Consider the following 19886-nt stretch of genomic DNA (forward strand, 5'->3'; position numbering starts at 1 on the left):
CATTGAAACATATACATTATCATATATAAAATAGATAGCTGGTGGGAATTGGCTACACGTCACAGGAGACCCAAAGCCACTGCTCTGTGACAACCTCAGTTCAGTTCAGTCGCTCAGTCATGTCCCACTCTTTGCGACCCCATGGACTGTAGCACGCGAGGCTTCCCTGTCCATCACCAACTCCTGGAGCTTGGTCAAACCCATGTCCATCGAGTCAGTGATGCCATCCAACCATCTCATCCTCTGTCGTCCCCTTCTCTTCCTGCCTTCTATCTTCCCCAGCATCAGGGTCTTTTCCAATGAGTCAGTTCTTCACATCAGGAGCTCCAGAAGTACTGGAGCTTCAGCTTCAGCATCAGTCCTTCCAATGAATATTTAGGACTGATTTCCTTTACAATTGACTGGTTTGATATTGCAGTCCAAGAGACTCTCAAGAATCTTCTCCAACACCACAGTTCAAAAGCATCAATTCTTCAGTGCTCAGCCTTCTTTATGGTTCAACTCTCACATCCATACACAACTACAGGGTTTCCCAGGTGATACTAGTGGTAAAGAACCCACTGCCAACGCAGGAGACATAAGAGATGTGGGTTTGATTCCATGTCTGAGATGCAGGTTCAATCCCTGGGTCAGGAAGATCCTCTGGAGGAGGGCACGGCAACCCATTCCACTGTTCTTGCCTTGAGAATCCCATGGACAGAGGAGCCTGGAGGGCTACAGTCCATAGGGTCAGAAAGAGTCTGAAGAGACTTAGCACCCACACACACTTGAGACTCCAAAGACACCCTTTAGGGCCAAAGTGAAAGCTGTTGGCTGAGCCTCAGCCTGTCAGAGTTGATAATGAAATAGATGGTTCTAAAAGTTAACCAGAGTCAAGGTCTCTGCCACTAGTTTTTGCCTGACTGCTTTGGGGTCATCTTTGTGCACAGGGATTCCCCAAAGTACCTAAGGTTTGTTTTCTCATTGAAGACTCCAGTCATGATATTTCCATTCATTGATTCTGTGTATAAAATGAAACTCTGGTGTGAAAAACTACTTCATTGGTGTTTGACCTACTGAAAGTAAATATATAAGTGTATGGGTGGTAGTATTTTTGTAATCAAGATTTTATGTAACATTTTGTTGTTTCTCTTTCTTTTCTTTTTTTAAAGGATCCTGTGGAGCTTTTTCCTTGGACCCCCATTATCACTGTTATAGGGAACTGCAGCATTTAAAATGTCATAGGATATCTAAAATGGGGGCTGGCAGTTATTTGAATAAAAAGATGGATTCAATTTATAGGACTATTCATAGAATTGATGGATAGGATTTCATCTTCCTGACTTCTCTAAAGCAGTTTTCATTCAAAATATTAGCCAAGGATACATGTGGTAAATTATCATCAACAACAATAAATGTGTAGATGACCCTAACTTTTCTTTCAGATTTTTAAATATGTGTGTTGCTAAACACATTATTGACACTAGCATTGAGAAGGAATGAGCACATAACAACATGGATGAATTTTAGAAAGGTTAGAATGAGTTAAAGCAGCCTAATACAAAGGAATATATACTCTATAATTTCATTTTTATGGAGTTTTATATAAGGTTTTATGGTTTGCTTTGGAGATTTTAGTATATATGCTTAACTTAACACAGTCTACCGTCAAGTGATATTAGACTGCTTCAGGTATAGCAGAAGAACTTACCATAGTATATACCCATTTTTCTCCTTCCAAGCTTTGTGCTATTGTTTCCATATACTTTACTTCCATGTTATAAATCCCACAATATATTGCTATTATTTTAGCTTTATATTATTATCTTTTAAAAGGATTTAGATAATAATTTTTAAAAGGCTCATGTTTGCCCAGAGTTGCCATTTCTGGTGCTCTTTACTCCTTTATGTGTTCCAGGTTCCATTCAATATTATTTTCTCCCTGAGGACTTCTTTAAAAGATTTCTTATAGTTTTGGTGTTTTGGGGAATGAATCCTTTCAGCTTTTGTATGTCACAGAAAGTCCCTACTTAAGAAGATATTTTTGTACAGAGTAGAATCATATGTTGACAGTTTTGTTTCTTTTCTTTTGACCTTTAAAAATGTTGCTCCACTGTGTTCTGGCTTGTGTTGTTTCAAGTGAGAAGTTACTATCATTCTAATCCTTCTGTATGGAATGTATCTTTTTTCTCTGTGTGCTTTCTTTGGCTATTTTCTATTGCTATGATCTAAAGCTCACTAATATTTTCTTCTGCAGTATCTAATCTGCTGTTATTCCCATCCAGCAGATTTTTTGTCTCACATATTTTTCATCTTGAAAAATTCTTCTTCAGTTTTTTAAAAAATATTTTCCATGTCTTTATTGATATGCTTGCTCTTCCAGCTGCTTGAATACATAGAATATAGCAAAACTGTTTTAATGTTCTTTCCTTCTAAATTTATTATCTGTGTCATTCCGTGGTCTGTGTCTGTTGACTGATTTTTTTCTTTTTGTTCTCGACCATATTTTCCTGTTTCCCTGCATGCCTGGTAATTTTTTTTTTTATTAGATGTCAAACAATATGAATTTTACTTGGTTGGATATTGGATATTTTTATATCCCTATCTACATTCTTGAGCTCTATTCTCTTTCTTACAAACACTTTGATTCTTTTAGCTATTGCTTTTAAATTTTGTATGGCAGGACTAGAGCATATTTAGTCTAGGACTAATTTTTCTTGCTACTGAGATAAATCCCTTCTCAATATTCTGCTCAGTACCCTGTAAATTTAGAAGTTTTCCAGTCTGTCTGGTAGAGACAGGCACTATTCCTAGCCATGTGTGAGCCCCAGTGATGGTTTCCTTGAGTACTTTGGAATGATTCTTTTCTTGGCTTTAGGTAGCTTCCTCACACATATATGCTGATCAGTACTCCCCTGGGGACTCAGCTGGGCCCCTCAGCCTGTCTTTAGCATTTTTTTTCACTGAGCAGCTCTCTTTTCTCTGGTACACTGACTGCCCTGTGAACTCTAGCTACTTTTTCTTCCCTAGACTCTCACCCATCTACTCAGTTGGGGAATCTGAGCCAGGCTTTGCTTGGGTTCCCCCTCCTTGTGCATAAATGCTTAGGTTTCCTATGTTCCAGGCACAGAGTGCGTAAGTTTCCTATTCTCAGAACTGTCCCTTTTTTTCTGGTGTCCTGTGTTTATACAAAGCTGTGCTGACCAGGACTAGCATTATGGAATGCCACTCTTAAAATCTGCTTGCAATAGTGTATTCAAGGAAAGCTTCTTAGAAAATGTGGGTTTGAGCAGTAGATGGTATAGAAAAGAAAGTCAAGTCATCCTCTGGGCTCACTTTTCTGCCTGGGATACCCTTCCTTTCTCTCTGCTTGGTGGCACCCTGATTATTTTTCCAAGGTACTCTAGTCCCATTGTTACCTGCAAAGCTGCCTTTGAACCCAGATGAGATGAATAGTTCTCATTCTTTATGTTATGTTTATACCTTGTATCCTTTTATACCTTATATCATTGTTATGATCTGCTTGTGTCTGTCAGCTGCAACAAGTCCAACTGGTTACACTGTGGTTCTGAAAAAGTCTCATTAAATATCTTCCTCTGAAATTTCTAGATATACCAATTACTAGCTGGAAATCAGCAAATTATTTTAAAATTTCCGAGTGTCAAGTTTCTTTTTTGTTTTTCTTTTTTTTCCTTTTCTTTTTTTTTTCCCCCAAGTTTCTTTATCTGTAAAATGGAGGTGGAAATATTTGCTGTGTAGGTTTATTAAGATTATCATTTGTGTGAAATGTCTAGCAAATTGCCTGACTCCTGCTAGATATTCTGTAGATGTTAGTTCCTTCTTTTATTTATTTTTTGTCTTTAGCACTCATTTCAGTGCAAGTCATAGGAATACATGAAAGTATGTTGAATTGATTATAAAATTGTAATATGCCATCAAATGGACATATTTAATGCACTATAATATCTGTACTGTTGGTATAATAGTGTTTGAACTCCAGTTAGATTTTTTAAAAGAAGCCGAGTAGCTCTTCCTGCTTACATGGCCTAAAGATGCCATTTTGTTTTAATCTACACTAAGACAAGCGTCTCCTGGAAGGGTAAACCAGATTGGTTCCATAGAGCCATATAAGTATTTTATGTTAATTTTTAGGAAAACGCCTTTTAATTACCTATCTTAAAAGTTTTTCTTACTCAAAACGCCTATTTCTTATATAAATAGGTGTTATTCATTCTGGTCGTTTTGACACTGGATTTTTAAGGAAAAGACCTACATGTCCGTGGGCATCTCCAAAGTATTTATGTAGATCCTTGTAATTACTTTAAAAGTCCTCTTTGCATGTATTTCATCTGTAAGTATTATTACAGTTATTCACTGTGGAGAATGTAGAGGTCCTTATACCATTCTCAAAAAATGAATGTCCCATGATTCCAGTACTCTGTCTTATATGACCAAGTGCTCATTTAGCTCTGGTTAGTGATCATTTAAAAATTGTAGGCAAGAACTTCTGTTGAATTTAAAAATGCTATTTAGTAAATAATGACAAATGTTGATTTAAGTGTATTACAAAATCTTTATGTCTGAGAAAAATAATATTAAACAACTAAATATTAAAAATTCTGGTAGCTAAATAACATTCCAAGAGATGTATCTATTGTATTGATAATTAGCATAATATTTGAATTGCAAAAAACTCTTCAGTTTCATGAGTACAGTCCTTTTTCACTTAAGTGTCCTATAAAAAGCTAAAGGTTTTCAAGCCAAATGAATTCTGTTTAGAATTTTGTTTAGAAAATACTTCCCAGATCATGAAGTTTGAATTATATATCCTTTTAAAGGCTGATTTTTTTAAAGTTAAACCTTTAAAACTTAAATCTCAAAGATTTAAAGGCATTATTATTGTACTTTAATTTTGCTCAGTGGAAATCTTCTAATCAAGAATGTTACAAGTGGGCCTTTACATTTCTCATTGCCATTGACCTTCTGAACGGAGCATGCCTATTAAACTACATCCTGCATGAATGCATGCTAAGTTGCTTCAGTTGTGCCTAACTCTTTGCGACCCCGTGGACTGTGGCCTGCCAGGGTCCTCTGTTCATGGGATTCTCCAGGCAAGAACACTGGAGTGGGTTGCCTTGCCTTCCTTCAGGAGCTACATCTTAGGGTGTGCTCTATATGTCCATTCAAAAAGATATTTTGTGGGTAAGACCAAAAGCCAAAAAGTTACTTAACAGAGATAAACTTTCATTAGTGTAATATTTTAGTTTTTTTTTTAATATTTTAGTTTTATTCTATAACATTTCATTTTTTTGATATTCACTAGGGTTGTGTATGTTTCTTTCCCTAATAAATTTTCAAAGAGCTTATTAAGTCATAATTGACATACAATAAATGGCACATTTTTAAAGGATACAATAATAATACAATATTACAATAATAATACAATAATACTGACATAGGTATACATCTGTGAAATCACCACCACAATCAATATAATTAACATTTCCATCATATCCCCAGTGTTCCTCCTCCCTTTTTTCATCTCTCCCTGCCATCGCTGTCCCAATCTGTCCCTTCTTGAGAAAACTGATTTGCTTTGTATTGCTATAGATGAGTCAGCTTTTGGTAGGGTTTTTTATACATGGGATCACACAGTCTGGTACTCTTTTTTTTGAGGGGTGGAGGGTATTACTTCTTTTACTTTGTATAATTATTTTAAGATCCATCTGTTTTTTGGTGTGCATAGATAGTTTGTCTTTTTTATTGCTGAGTACTATTTCAATATGCAGATGTGCCAGAATTTGTCCAGTCACTTAGTGATGGTCATCTGGATTCCTTCCAGTTTTTGGCTGTTACAGATAAAGCTATAGTTTCTAGCTGTTATGATAGAGCTGCTATAAACATTGTGTGTGTTTAAAAATTATTTCATTTTTTATTTTTACTACTTACTGGCAATCATGACTGTTGACTCCTTATCATATAGCAGTATTTTTATGCACCTTCCCCAGCAACTTTATAATTAGGGAAGACTAGGAAAACATCTTACTTTAAACCCATTTCCTACATTTTACCCATTTTATTCATTCGAGGTATTGATTATAGGAAAAAAAGAGCTCATTTTGAATTTTGAGATCCTCACAGTCTGGCTAGCATTATCTTACTTTCTGTAATATCACTAAATAAAAATTTTAAATGTAACTGAATTTAAAGCCTGTAGTCCTTAATTAACCAAAGAGCTTATGCAAATACTTTCTTTGCTATAATGATGTTATGATGAATATTTTTCTAAAGAGAATAAATGTTTTCTAATGACCATATTTTATTTCCAGAAGTAAGTGTGGCAGTTGAAATCTTAGTTATCAAATTTTCTTTAAACAAGAAAATATAGAAAGGAGCCCATAATGCAATACTTAAAAAGGAAAACTGAGACATTAACTTGTAATTTCTATCATTTGGAAGATTTTACTGTTATTTTTATACTTTTTTATTTTTTAAATCTTATTACTTTATAGAGTTGACTTTTAAAAGGAGTGCTTTATTTATTTTGGCTGTGCCATGCAGCTTGTGGGATCTTAGTTCCCTTACCAGGGATTGAACTTGGGCCCTCGGCAGTGAGAGCACCCAGTCTTAACCACTGGATTGCCAGGGAATTTCCTAAAAGGAATGTTTAATATACAATAAAATTTCAACCTTCTGAAAAAATATTCCAAGTCTCCATTTTTTTTTCATTTATTTTTATTAGTTGGAGGCTAATTACTTTACAATATTGTAGTGGTTTTTGCCATACATTGACATGAATCAGCCATGGATTTACATGTGTTCCCCATCCTGATCCCCCCTCCCACCTCCCTCCCTATCCCATCCCTCTGGGTCTTCCCAGTGCACCAGCCCCGAGCACTTGTCTCATGCATCCAACCTGGGCTGGCGATCTGTTTCACACTTGGTAATATACATGTTTCAATGCTATTCTCTCAGATCATCCCACCCTCGCCTTCTCCCACAGAGTCCAAAAGTCTGTTCTACACATCTGTGTCTCTTTTTCTGTCCTGCATATAGGGTTATCGTTACCATCTTTTAAAATTCCACATATATGCGTTAGTATACTGTATTGGTGTTTATCTTTCTGGCTTACTTCACTCTGTATAATGGGCTCCAGTTTCATCCATCTCATTAGAACGGATTCAAATGTATTCTTTTTAATGGCTGAGTAATATTCCATTGTGTATATGTACCATAGCTTTCTTATCCATTCGTCTGCTGATGGACATCTAGGTTGCTTCCATGTCCTGGCTATTATAAACAGTGCTGCGATGAACATTGGGGTGCATGTGTCTCTTTCAGATCTGGTTTCCTTGGTGTGTGTTTCCTTGGCCCAGGAGTGGGATTCCTGGGTCATATGGCAGTTCTATTTCTAGTTTTTTAAGGAATCTCCACACTGTTCTCCACATTTTTAACAAAAAGTATGCAAAGCTTAAAATTTGTTTCCTTTTCCCACTTACTGGTGCTTAATAATGTGTGTTTATGTGTGTATATTGGAGAAGGAAATGGCAACCCACTCCAGCATTCTTGCCTGGAAAATCCCATGATCTGAGGATCCTGGTAGGCTACAGTTCATGGGGTCACAAAGAGTCGGACACGACTGAGCGACTTCACTTAGCTTAGCTATATGTGTATGAACGTAAACCATGGCACATGCACATATATAAAGCACCATTCTAAGACAGTAAAAACTACCTGTTTATGATATATAACTATGTTAAATTTATAGTCTATTAAGAATGGAGTTTTAATCTTTAGGTAGTTTCTTCCTTTTTTCCTTCAATTTTGGCTGCCCTGGGTCTTCATTGCAGTGCACAGGCTCTTTGTGGCACACAGGTTTTACTCTGGTTGTAGCACGTGGGCTCAGAGTTATGGCATGCAGGTTCTCTAGTTGCATTATGCGGGTTCTCTAGTTGCATTATGCGGGTTCTCTAGTTGCGGCACGCAGGCTTAGTTGCCCTGTGGTATGTGGAATCTTGGGTCCCCGACCAGGGATTGAACCTGCATACCCTGCATTGGAAGGCAGATTCTTAACCACTGGACCACCAAGGAAGTTGTTAGGTTGTTTCTTTTAAAGTAGAGTGTCCCTAATGTTATTTACTTTAATGGCAAATATATAACTTTGACACAAATACATACACAGTTCTATCTATTGGTGTGTTTTCTTAAAAGGCATTGTATTACAGTTTTCTGTACTGAGAACTTTTATTATGGGTGAGATTAGGGGGATATAATTTGTTTCCTGATAGAATCTAGGTGTTCAAATATTAATAATTTTAAATAGGTCATCTTTTTATGTTGAGTTATTGTTTTAGGATCATTTGTGATATCATCCAAATTTTTTGCTTGCATTTTATTATAGTTTAAAGCTAATTTGGTCAAAGGTCTTTTGATGTTCTTTCTATGATTGTTAATTTTTTCTATTACGAAGAACATAATAAATTTTGTATAGTACCAGAATAGAGACAAATTTTGGTTATTTTTATTCTCCTTCACTTTATCTTTTTCATTGGTAGAAAGCTTTATTTGCTAGGCTAAAATATAACCTAACATTATGATTTAAGCTAAGTGAAAAGCTAATACTAATTTTTTCTTTCAGATCTCTATAAAAATGGACTCCAAAGAGCTAATTTTGTCCCATTCATAGCTGTCCTGAAGGTAAGAAAAATCACTTACTTGTGTTCAGTGACTAATATCGTATTGATTGGTAATTAAGGACTTTTACAGGATCACTATGGTCTTACATACAAGCAGAATTTATTTTGATATTTATAGTAATAGTTAAAGATACTAAAGAAGAAAGAAATCTTTTTAATATAGCATTCATCAATTTGTATGCAGGAAAAATTGCAAAATATGGTATAAATTATTGTCTAGCTGAAACATTCGATAGTTTGCATTTTATGAATTTTAATTTGAGGTTTGCTCATAAATATTATAGTGGAATGTTTGAACTTATACATTGATTTCTGAAAAAATATTTAATGTTCCTTGTTTCCTTCCAGTTAATGGCCATTAACATGTTTTCCCAGCTATTAATGTTGCTATTTTAGAGTAGCATTATTACAAAAATATTCTAATATATTTAAATGTGATTGCCATCAAGTTATCATGAAATTATGTCAAGTTGAGGCACATAGTTTAAATATTTGTGTGTATCATCACTGCATAGAGTTTAAAATAGTCTTCAATACTATATGATTAGGAATAAAGTAGCCACCTTTTTCACTGTTAATTTTAATAATTTTTAATGCAATTATTTAATAATTATGCATTCTACCAATATTTATTAGGAACCTACTATGTGCAAAGTACTACATTAGGTATAATGGATAATATAATCATTAAGCAAGTTGTGTTTCTTGCAAGTCACTTATAATCTAGTTGGGTATATACTATGTACCCAAATACCTCTAACTCAAAGCAGAATGTGATAAGTATCAAAAAGAAGCACATATGCCCAAATATAATTCCTATAATTCTCAGGAACATTTTTCACTGTCCATAAAAGCATATCCAAAGAAAGGATAGAACTGTGTTTTTTTTAAAAGACATAAAACTCAAAAATTCTTACCAAGAAGGAGTAAAAGCATTTATCTTCAAATGTTCTGAAGATGTAGTTAGACAATCTTTTTGAAATATACTTCGGTGGGAGCTATTGTTAGTGCCAAACTTTATTCCCTGTGCGATCCAAACATCTGTTTCCTTGACCAGTTTTAGGTTCCCAGAGGATTTTAATTTCTCTGAGATATTTATAGATATAGGAACAAGTACTTTTTGAAAATTTATGCTGTTAATAATTTTTTCCCCTTTATATTCTTATTTTACATTTGAGGAGAAGGTAGATTTGCAGTATTTTCTCCACCTGGGAATCCAAAGTAGTGTGGTATATGTAGATACCAAAATATAAACTGGGAAGCTAAGAAAAGCAGATGCTAAAAATAGTTTCTTCATATAGCGTAAAACACACAAAGTATAAAGAGAAGGCTCACAGAATGAAACAAATTAAAAGGTTCTCAGACATCTTTGTAGCTGTACATTTTTTTAAACCCCAAACCTTAGTTTTTGTGATATTTTAACATATCATTGCTAATAGGCAACAAAATTGGCCAGGTTGAGTTTAATTCCTTCCCTTTCCTACCCTTAATTTTTTTTTCTTTTTGTTATTTGGAAACTCAGAGCCATATTTTTCCATAGATACAAAAATATAAATGGAATAACTGTAAAAAGAAAAAAGAAAGCAGTGATGGGAATGTCTTTCTCTCCCATGTTTAGAGGATTTGTTAAGTAAATTATAGTATAGTCACATGAGGGGATATAGTATAGTTATTTAGAATGACATTTTTAAAAATTGTGTGATAATGTAGAATCATGCTCAAGGATAATACGAGTGGAAAAATACAATGTAAGTGTATTTATTACTTTTCTTGGAAATAATATATATACATAGAAAATACTGAAAATAAATATCCCTAAATGTAAACAGAACTTTTTTCCTGAATGATAAGATTATAGATGATTAAAATTATCTGTTTTAGACCTTTCAAAGATTTCTGGAATGATAATGAATTATTTTTATAATAAAAACTGTTTTTAGTATAAGTAAATTTTCATCCATCCTTCCTAGAAAATCAGCAGACCTGAATAAGACTACCCATATTCAAAACTGAGAAATCAGCAGAAGGTAAAATGAACTGAACATGGGTTCCATGTAGAGACTATTAAAAAAATGAAATGGCAGCAATAAGAAGGAAGTATCAGGAGTAGATGGGGGAGAGGTAGGCATGAACTAAACAAGTAAAAACACATGAAAACTTGCTTTAGAAGAATTATCCCAGGAAATGGGAGATTGTTTTCAGTTAAAACTTTGCTAAATTTTAAAAGAAACTAAAATTATGGTACCAATGAAATAAGAAACCAGAGATGAAAAACTGTAAGATTAATGAAGAATAAGCTGGCAGAGCTAAGAAAAGACTGAAGACAGACCCGTTAAAAAGTGAAAAGCATCTTACTAAAAGTAAGTCAAAGAATCAACACTACTGAAAATAAAACCAGTGATAAAGAGATCAGACTTATGAAAAGAAATCACACAAAATGAAGCCAAAATAGTCAGAAATTAAAAACTATTACAGAGAAGGTGTTAGTATGGAAACTAGACAACAGATCAAATATTCATATAATTTGTATTTCTAAAAAAGAAAATATAAAGATAAAATAGAAGAATAATGTGCTCCTCTGGTGTAAAACTGAACTTAAAGGATAGAGAATCCTACAATTATGTAGAAGAACCAATGGGGAAAAAATCAAGCTAGACTGAGACTTTTTCACCTAACGTTGGTTCTGTAATAGTGTAGAATAGTTTTTACTATATTGAAAAAGAATAGATGTGCCCTCTTGTCAACTGCACTGTTATGAAAATCCAAGCCCAAAATGTGTATTTTGGGATATATGGTAATTCAAAAATTGCAATCCTCATGAAGCTTCCTGAACAAACCAAGATTTTGCCCTACCAGTCAAAATTAATAACTTATTAATGGAGATATTATGGTAAGAAAATATTGGTGGTGGTCTCTGAATTTGATTAAATAGTGTCTTGGGTATTGTCTACAATCAGACAATTAAGTTTTTTTTTTTCATTTCATGTGTGAACTTCTGTAATTAAGTTAACTACAGAATGCTGAGTATAAAAAAGAGACCTCAGCCCACACTAGCAGTTTGAGTAGAGGACATGGCACATGTCAGGAGTGCTTCCAAAGATCAGGTTATGAAAAGTTAGTTACCAGACAAAGCAGGAAAGGGCATTCAACATGGAGGGAAAGGCACATGGGAAAAACATGAGAATGATATAGATGAAAAATGCTGTGATTAGTACTTAGCTCATTGAATTTTCATAGAATAAATAGTAACTACTGTTCTTCTGTTTACTTGAGGCTTGGGATTTTATTTAAAACTCAGATTCCCTTCGCCCAAAATAATAGCAGAGTATGTTTTGTATTGTATGTACGTATTAAAAAAAAAACATTTTGGCAGTTAACATTTCCTTATTTATATAAAAAGATGGTTAATATTATTATCGTACCTACTTGAAGCTTCATACCACTTAATATTCTGATTTTGATGATTTATTCTTGAAGAATCTTTGTCTTGATTTTATTTTATTATTTTTTTTCATTTATTTTTATTAGTTGGAGGCTAATTACTTTATAATATTGTAGTGGGTTTTGTCATACTGTCTTGATTTTAATAAAGCCTAGGTAATTCTTTTTAAGTATGTGAACAGATATAGTTGTGAGAGCATTTGTTGGTATCTACATAGCACCAATTTATAAAATTAAATACATCTGTCTCAGTCTCTGCACTGCAGTATTTTAGAGTAAACTGATAATCTATACCAGGGGTTAATAAACTACAGGCAGTGGTCAAATCTCGCTTGCGCCTGTTTTTGTAAATAAAGTTTTATTGAAAAGCTTAATGCTCGTTTGTTTCTATGTTGTCTATTTCTATTTCCCCACTGTCATTGCAGAGTTGTGTAATTGTGGCAATGAAGTATGGTCTTTAAAGCCTGAAATGTTTACTCTCTGGCTCTTTAAAGAATTTCTTACCCCTAATCTATGTAATATACAAAGGACAGAGAAACAAACAACTGTTAAAAATAACACATAAATAGCACTTGTTTTCTATAAACTTGTTTTATGTGGTGGAAAACATGTGTCAGCATAGATTCATTAGTAGGTCTTGGAGAAGATGACATTTTGAGAACTTGCTGGATAAACGGTTGACTGAAGGGAGAATGCTTGATAAACTAAAGGCAAGTGAGTGGTCCAGCATCAGCTTCAAATAATTTGGTAACCTGAGAAATATCAGCTTTGTTAGGATCAGCTTTCTTAGAATGTCTTCTGTTGTATACATTTAAAAAGAATAATGTCTTAAGTGTACATGCATTGAGTAATATTTGAACATAATCTCACTGCATTGCATGCATTATTTGAAACTACTAGGTTAAAAGAAAAAGGGGACCAATTGTATTTTGGTCCTGAGAAGAATAGTTTCTTGGGTTAATTTCATCTAGACTATTATTGGCCTCCTTGATAAATGGATTGCCTGGCAAACACTGCTCTTCCCATTTGGCCAAATTTTGCACTCTATGATATTTTGGAGGATGTTTTCTGTTTGGGTTAAAAAAAAAATCTCTCTGTTCACTCCATCACTTACACCCACATCACCCATTTTGTTTAATTCATTCTGTAATGAGCCCTGAAAGAGATAAATGCTATCATAATTTTTAGAGTTTAAAAAAAACTCCATGTGAATTTCATTAACTTTCTTTTTATGGTTTTCTTATTTTGTTTAACAGTATGGACAAATCTAAAGTAATTCCCCCTGGGAAATATTCTTATACAATATAAAAATGTGTTTCTGCCACATGGTGATAGATTCTATTGTCAATAATATAGCACTTTAACTCTCATTGATAGTAACATTTTAGAAAACTAATTCTCAAGTTTTTTATTTCTGTTTAAAATTAAGTGAGTTAGATGATTAATAGATTATTGAAATGATAACTGTAAGTTGATAAAAAATAACCAACAAGGGATTTGACAGTATAAAATTCTCTTTGATGTGTCAGATGAAGAAATCAGAAAAAACAAGATACTAGCATTAACATTTAAAAATGTGAATTTTCCCTTTCCTGATGAAGAATTGCCCCTTTCGAAAGCATTATAATCTGCTTTAGTTTAACATTTGTTGAGTTGAAATATGCAGTACATAAAAATACTTTGTAATCTAAGGTAGGAATAGTTTTGTTATTATTAGATTTTTATAATATTTGTTTATTGTTCAAGCAATGACTTCATTTCTTCTACTTGGTTGTTAATGTTTCTAAGCTGTTATGCATCCTTTATTTAAAACTTAAAATAAATTTAGCTATGTACTAGCATTTGTGTTTTTGTTTCCTGAGGAATTTTTTCTGAGGGATTTTATACCTATTGTGAACTGTGGGAGGCTATTACCATGGTGTGATCTCTAGTTATAAACTTGAGCAAAATTGTCTATAACCCTTATATAAAGTGCTTCAGTGTTCAGCCTTTGTTCAGCCACCTGCATTAGGATTTATAGACTTGCTAAGTGTATGTTTGCCATTTTTTTCCTGCCACAATTTTCATTTCATTGGTGAAATTGATTTGTCAGTTTGTTCATTACCACTTTCAATACTGGAGCTTTCACAGGGCTAAATAATCAGAATCAGCCTTTGAGGTCAGTGTCAGCCCCGCTGACCTCTACTGTGTTGTCACCTGAGTCAGTCTAGCAAGGATTAACCCTTTGTTAGTGTGATAATGTCTTCACTTATGAGTTGGCTTTTTAATACTTAAGATTGAAAGAAACAAAAAACAGAACAAAAGTAGTAAACTGAACTCCAAAAGTGAAAAGAGTTTGGCTTTCCCCTACAAATCACCGAAGTATTCATTTGAATTTTAGTATTTAATATTTTAAGATATAAAAATTACTATTTGACTTGTAAAATATTCCTATAGTTACCAAGTTTGAGGCAAATAAAGTAAGTAAATTACCTGAGATATTTTTATAAACCCATTTTATATATATTTGAGGAAAAAATATATTTTAAAAATTGCCTTCAGTACAAGCACTAAGCTTTATGTGTAGTAGTGTTTTGTGCCATGTCCATGAAATTAAAAAGTATCTAGAATAAAAATTGTTGTTATAGGACTTAAAATGTAATTCTTGTCCATCTTCATACCAGAATGTATACCTTCTATTAGTCTGAGCCTACCTATGTAAACATAACTTGGGGTATATGCCTTTTAAAATATTATTTCCCATAAATGTCTTATATAAAATGAAAATAATGATTTCCCATAAAATATTTAAATATATATTTGTATCTGCATAATTATGTATAAAATATATATAACTACATATTTATATCAAACTGGAATATAGCAAGCTATTGCTTGTATGTAAAACACGTACTGTTTAGGTTTTGAATTCTCTTCTCTTAGAATAATAAATAGTTATTTTTGGTTAAATTACAAGAAATCAATTCTTTGATGACGAAAATGGTTTAAGGGAAGTGTGTCTTAAATATGAATTAGTTGTTTCTTTGACTCATGAGACAAATTAGTTTAATTACATGTGGCAATTTTCTTGGCTAGTGATGTAATGTGAAATAAAATTCTCCCTTTCCCCTCCCTGAAAACTCAAGCCAATTAATAGAACTTTTAAGCTCTTTGTCATAGGCCACCATGGAGGTCTGCAGAGAAGAACTTTAATCCAATAAACATTTCATTTAGATCATGAAAAGAAAGCCTGAGGAGAAGCTCCTGTAAGAGAGGGTGTTACTATGATTCCAGCCATGAAGAGATGTGAGGAATTTGCCAAATTAACCAAGAGGTCCTCATATTTAACGCATAAATGTGTCAAAACTAACAGAATAATTATTTAATTTGCTTGAACTCTATATTGAGAAAACTCTAAAAAGCCATGACTGTTTTCTTCAAAGCCTTCACTGTTGGGCTGGATGGACAGGGCAAAGGGAGGTTGTGAGAAATCCAGATAGCAAATAACACTGGCCGGAGCTGGTCAGAAAAGGGAATAGATAATTAGACGTAATTAGCGTGTATGAATTGTTGTCTCTCTGCCCTTAGCTTGAATAAATTTTGAAGAAAAAACCCTAGTGGTGAAAATCCTTTGATGTAGGAAGAGTCATTGTGGCTTGGCAGCATAAAGGCAGTGTTTTATACTGCTTACATAATGGTGGTGATACAGAAAGAGTGAATGGATTCGCACCCCTCTGTCTGCTTTATAGCAAGGACTTTTGGATTCTCTTGAAACAAAATGCATCACAAGTTTTCAGTTGTTAGTAATGAGGTAGCAGCAGACCTCATCAGTGCTCAGAGGAAGCCATCTTTAGCTTTTGTTTAAATCTTAATCACATTTTTTTTTTCCTTTCTGGGAAATCTGTTTTCTTGAATCAAAACTTCTTTTCTCTTCTTTTCTTGTGCCTCCAATAAGAGAAAGGAATAATGATCAAGAAAACTTAATAGAAGAGTCAAATAAAAATTACCACATTAAAGACTTATTTTTTTTTTGTTTTTAATTCCATGTGTAAAAGATGCTTATTATATTACTTTTTGCCTCATATTGGTAACAGTCTGGTGAGGTTGCTTTATAATATGTAAGAGAAAATGTATAGTGATTTCAGATTGACTTTCAAAAGAACTTACTTTTCAAATTGAAATTACACAAAGTAAAATGATAACTATGTTTCTATTTCACTGTAGTTAAGTTCTTAAATGGAAATCAGTTTGGCTTAAAAGTGTCACTCAGTAGATTTGCCATAAACTTTACTTAACTTGAGGTACTTAGTGGAAATCCAGGTTTGGGAATCTGGTTCTGTATGGGTATTCTATATCTACTACTGGAAACACAAGAAATATCCTTGAGAAAGCATTGCATTTATTTTCAAGTTTTCTAAGACCTGAGACAGTAAATCATCTAAAATGTAGTAACAATTTATTCTGGTAGTTGAATTACATTACTTTGACTATCTAAAATATTTTAAAAAATTAGTCCTCAGCAAAAAAAGAAATTAGCTATTTCAGAACTCTAGTGTAAATCAGGTATTTGGTGGGGGTGGCTAAAATACTTTACATATTATCTTCAATATCAGAATAGCATCTCTAAGTTTATATTTCTGATTCATTTTTACCCTGTTCCATCAGCTCTTTTTGAATTGTATTTTTAAAAAATTTGCCCTTCAGATACTTAAGTGTTCAGATTTCCTTCTAATTAATATTCTTCTTTTAACATATTTTATTTAAAAGATTTTCTGCAGTAGTTGTCAGTGATCCATTTCTTAATGTGTAATCTATGAATCTATTTTTATAAGTGCTGCTTTGCTTTAGTGTATTTTTGTTCTGACATTTTGATTCTGGATAGACTTCTTTCAAGCCACAATGCTCTGAGATGCTTTGGCTACTTAACCCATTTTGTATATTGTGCCATTTGTAGAATAAAGTAGCCTTTTATACTTGAAGTTGATTTGAACTCTGAAAGGCAACACCTGAACATCTCACAAAACTGGATAATTATGGCTGATTGTGTTTTTCAGGTATAGGTCACAGGAAATTCATTTGGGGTAAAGTATGTACAAAGCTAAGAAATATGCAGATTTTCTGTTGTAGGATTGTGTAAAAATTATTTACAGTTAATACTTGCATAAAGGTTAGAAAGGTTGATGAAGTGATATTTAGTTTTGCTTTACTATTCACTGCATGTCAGAATGTAATTATGACTGATTCATGAAACTGTCTTAGAAACGAACCATCTTTATTAAAATGCTGATCAAGATAAGAGCTGACAGTAATAAAGAATAGAACATTTTAGTCTTGTTGCTTTTGAATGATTGCTAATTACCCCAGAGGTCATGTATAGTGCTTGGTAGGATTCATTGACATTATTTCTTTTAAGTCTGCTGTTTCAACAACATCTGAGCATGAAGACGCAAACTGTGCGCATATTGAACAATAGTTTGGCCAAGTTTTTAAGCCTTCAAGATATCCAAGAAATCTTTTTCTGCTATAATAAGTTTAGCTTCTTTCTCAAAATTATAGTATTTCAATGGTGCTTGGTCCAAAATACTTTATATATTTATTTACTACTGGTTGTAGTAACTGATCTTTACCTCCCATTTTTAAGTTGGTGTTAAATAGTATATGTAGGTTACTGAGACAGTGAATATACACACAAACACATAAAATTAATAAGAACAGAATGTAGATTGGCACTTAAATTAGACTTAATAGAAAAGACTTCTTAATGTGTAATTAGAATGTACCCTTAATATCTGTGGTTAGTGTTCAGTTTGTTTTTGTGGTTATTAAATGTAAATTTTGTAATTTGTTTCTAAAGACATGTGGAAGTCCTTTTAGTGTATTCCTCAGCCAATAGTGAATGAATAATACTTGCTGGGTTTCATAGATTATAAAGATATAGCTCATCAACTAAATAAACTCTGGCATAATGTCTAAAATAACTTAAATTATTAAAATTCTTAAAACTGAAAGTAGAAGAAACCATGTAGTCATATCACATATTTACATGGTTTCCATGATATAACAGAAAAAATAATGGATTAAGAAGGCTGTCTGTTGTGAACCTGGCTCTGTCACTGACTTTGGGCAAGTTTCTTGAAATCTGCTTGATATTACTTTTTTTACTTTTTACTTTTTTTCCCTGTAAATGATGAGATTTGACTACAAGATTGCTAAGGCCTTTAATCATACTATGAATTTTCAGAGTGATTGTTTCAGAAGTTTACTTGTAAATTATTTATTTTGAACCATGATAGATGTCTGTCCCAGACATTGTTCTAAATGTGGTGTTAAAGTCCTAGGCTAGCTAGTCTACAGAAGTGTGATTGCCCAAGAAGCTCAAATATACCTTTGTAAGATAAAATAGAACATAACAATATTTAGATTTTGACATGCACTTAATAGTGCTTAGTCCCTGAAGTTATAGTAAGGAATATTGTCCTGAGATGAATCCTGACATCAAGGAAATCAATCAAATTCTAGTCAAGGAATTAGAAACACCAGCAAATAATTATAATATAGGAAAAGTATCATGCTACAGTACAAAATGAATGAAGAATGATTAACTGTATGTTGGGAGATTATAATGTTAACAGTTATATAAAACAACAATGTATTAAAGCCACAAGTTCTAAATAAGTTTTCTACCTTCTATAATGCTGGTAATTATGGGGGATGAGTGAATAAAATGGAAATTTGTGTGAATTTTGAATGGACTCCTTTTAAGTGTCTACAAATTTCAGAAGGTGGATGAAACTGGAGCTTTGTTTTGCCTTTAAAATTTTTTTAAAAATTTGTTTTGCTTTCTTTGTGTTTTGTTTTTTGTTTTGTGTGTTTGTGTGTTTTGCCTTTTAATTTCTCTATTTGGATGTATCACTACCATCATTCTTGGTTTAATAATCATGCTTATGATATTATCTTGCTCTAATTGGAATGAAGTAGAGGCTTTCTGGAGAAAACTGCACAAGGTTTAGAAGGGAGAAGGTGAAAGCGGAGGAAGAAAGCTAAAAATAGTTTCGGTGTATGTGGGAAGTTACCTGAGGTGGAACTAAGTACGGTATGAGTAGTGAGAGGTGAGAAATACAGAACAGAAAATGTACAGAAACTCTTTTTGAGGGAGGAGAAAGGTAGTAGGAAAGGAATTGTACTCTTAAATTCTAACTGGAGGTTAAGGAGAGTCTATTTAACTTTGGAATATCCTCATGGTGTGTGGAAGGCATACTGCAAACACAGGGATATACATGTTAGACATTTTGTAATTTGGGGGTGGCTGTAAATAGGATGATAATTCACACTGTTCAGACACTGGCACAGCATTGACAGACCAGTCAGAGCAGGTGCTGGCCTCTGACCAGTCAGTCTTGCCATGCTGGCATGAGCTAGTGAGTACCAGCCTTGCCTGTAAATAAAAGTGTGTATATGTGTGTGTACCTACAGGGTGTCAGTTTGAAGGAGAAACATTTAGCTTACACCTTGTGGTGCAGTGGAGGTAATTGACTCATGCCTAAGACCACCCAGCTACTGACAAGGCCAAGTCTAGGCTTCCTGCTTTTTATTGAGAGTTCTTTCTTCCAAACCATGTTGCACTGTGTATGTGTGTGTGTGTGTACTAACGTTATATATTCATTATATTTATATATTATAATCTTACTGTCATTGGGTAGAATTAATTATATTCTCAGTTGCTTTTATCAATAAGGAACTTTCTATCCTTTATAAAAGTATAATTTACCTTATTAATCTACCTTTGGTTAT

The 19886-nt window shown here is 33.4% G+C and overlaps 1 protein-coding gene across 6 annotated transcripts in view; it reads left to right on the forward strand.

Moving 5' to 3' along the window:
* AFG1L (AFG1 like ATPase) overlaps positions 1-19886 on the forward strand; it is a 189356-nt gene that overhangs the window by 84220 nt on the left and 85250 nt on the right. For all 6 annotated transcript variants that reach the window (XR_006263997.1, XM_043439635.1, XM_043439637.1 and 3 more), the window contains exon 7: positions 8618-8676. Coding sequence is in view for 5 of the 6 variants with exons in the window: in XM_043439635.1 (XP_043295570.1) it covers positions 8618-8676 (59 nt within the window). In the remaining variant the exon portion in view is untranslated. The remainder of the gene's footprint in view (positions 1-8617; positions 8677-19886) is intronic.

This window comes from Cervus canadensis, chromosome 20 (assembly GCF_019320065.1).
Source record: "Cervus canadensis isolate Bull #8, Minnesota chromosome 20, ASM1932006v1, whole genome shotgun sequence".
Lineage (NCBI taxonomy): Eukaryota > Metazoa > Chordata > Mammalia > Artiodactyla > Cervidae > Cervus > Cervus canadensis.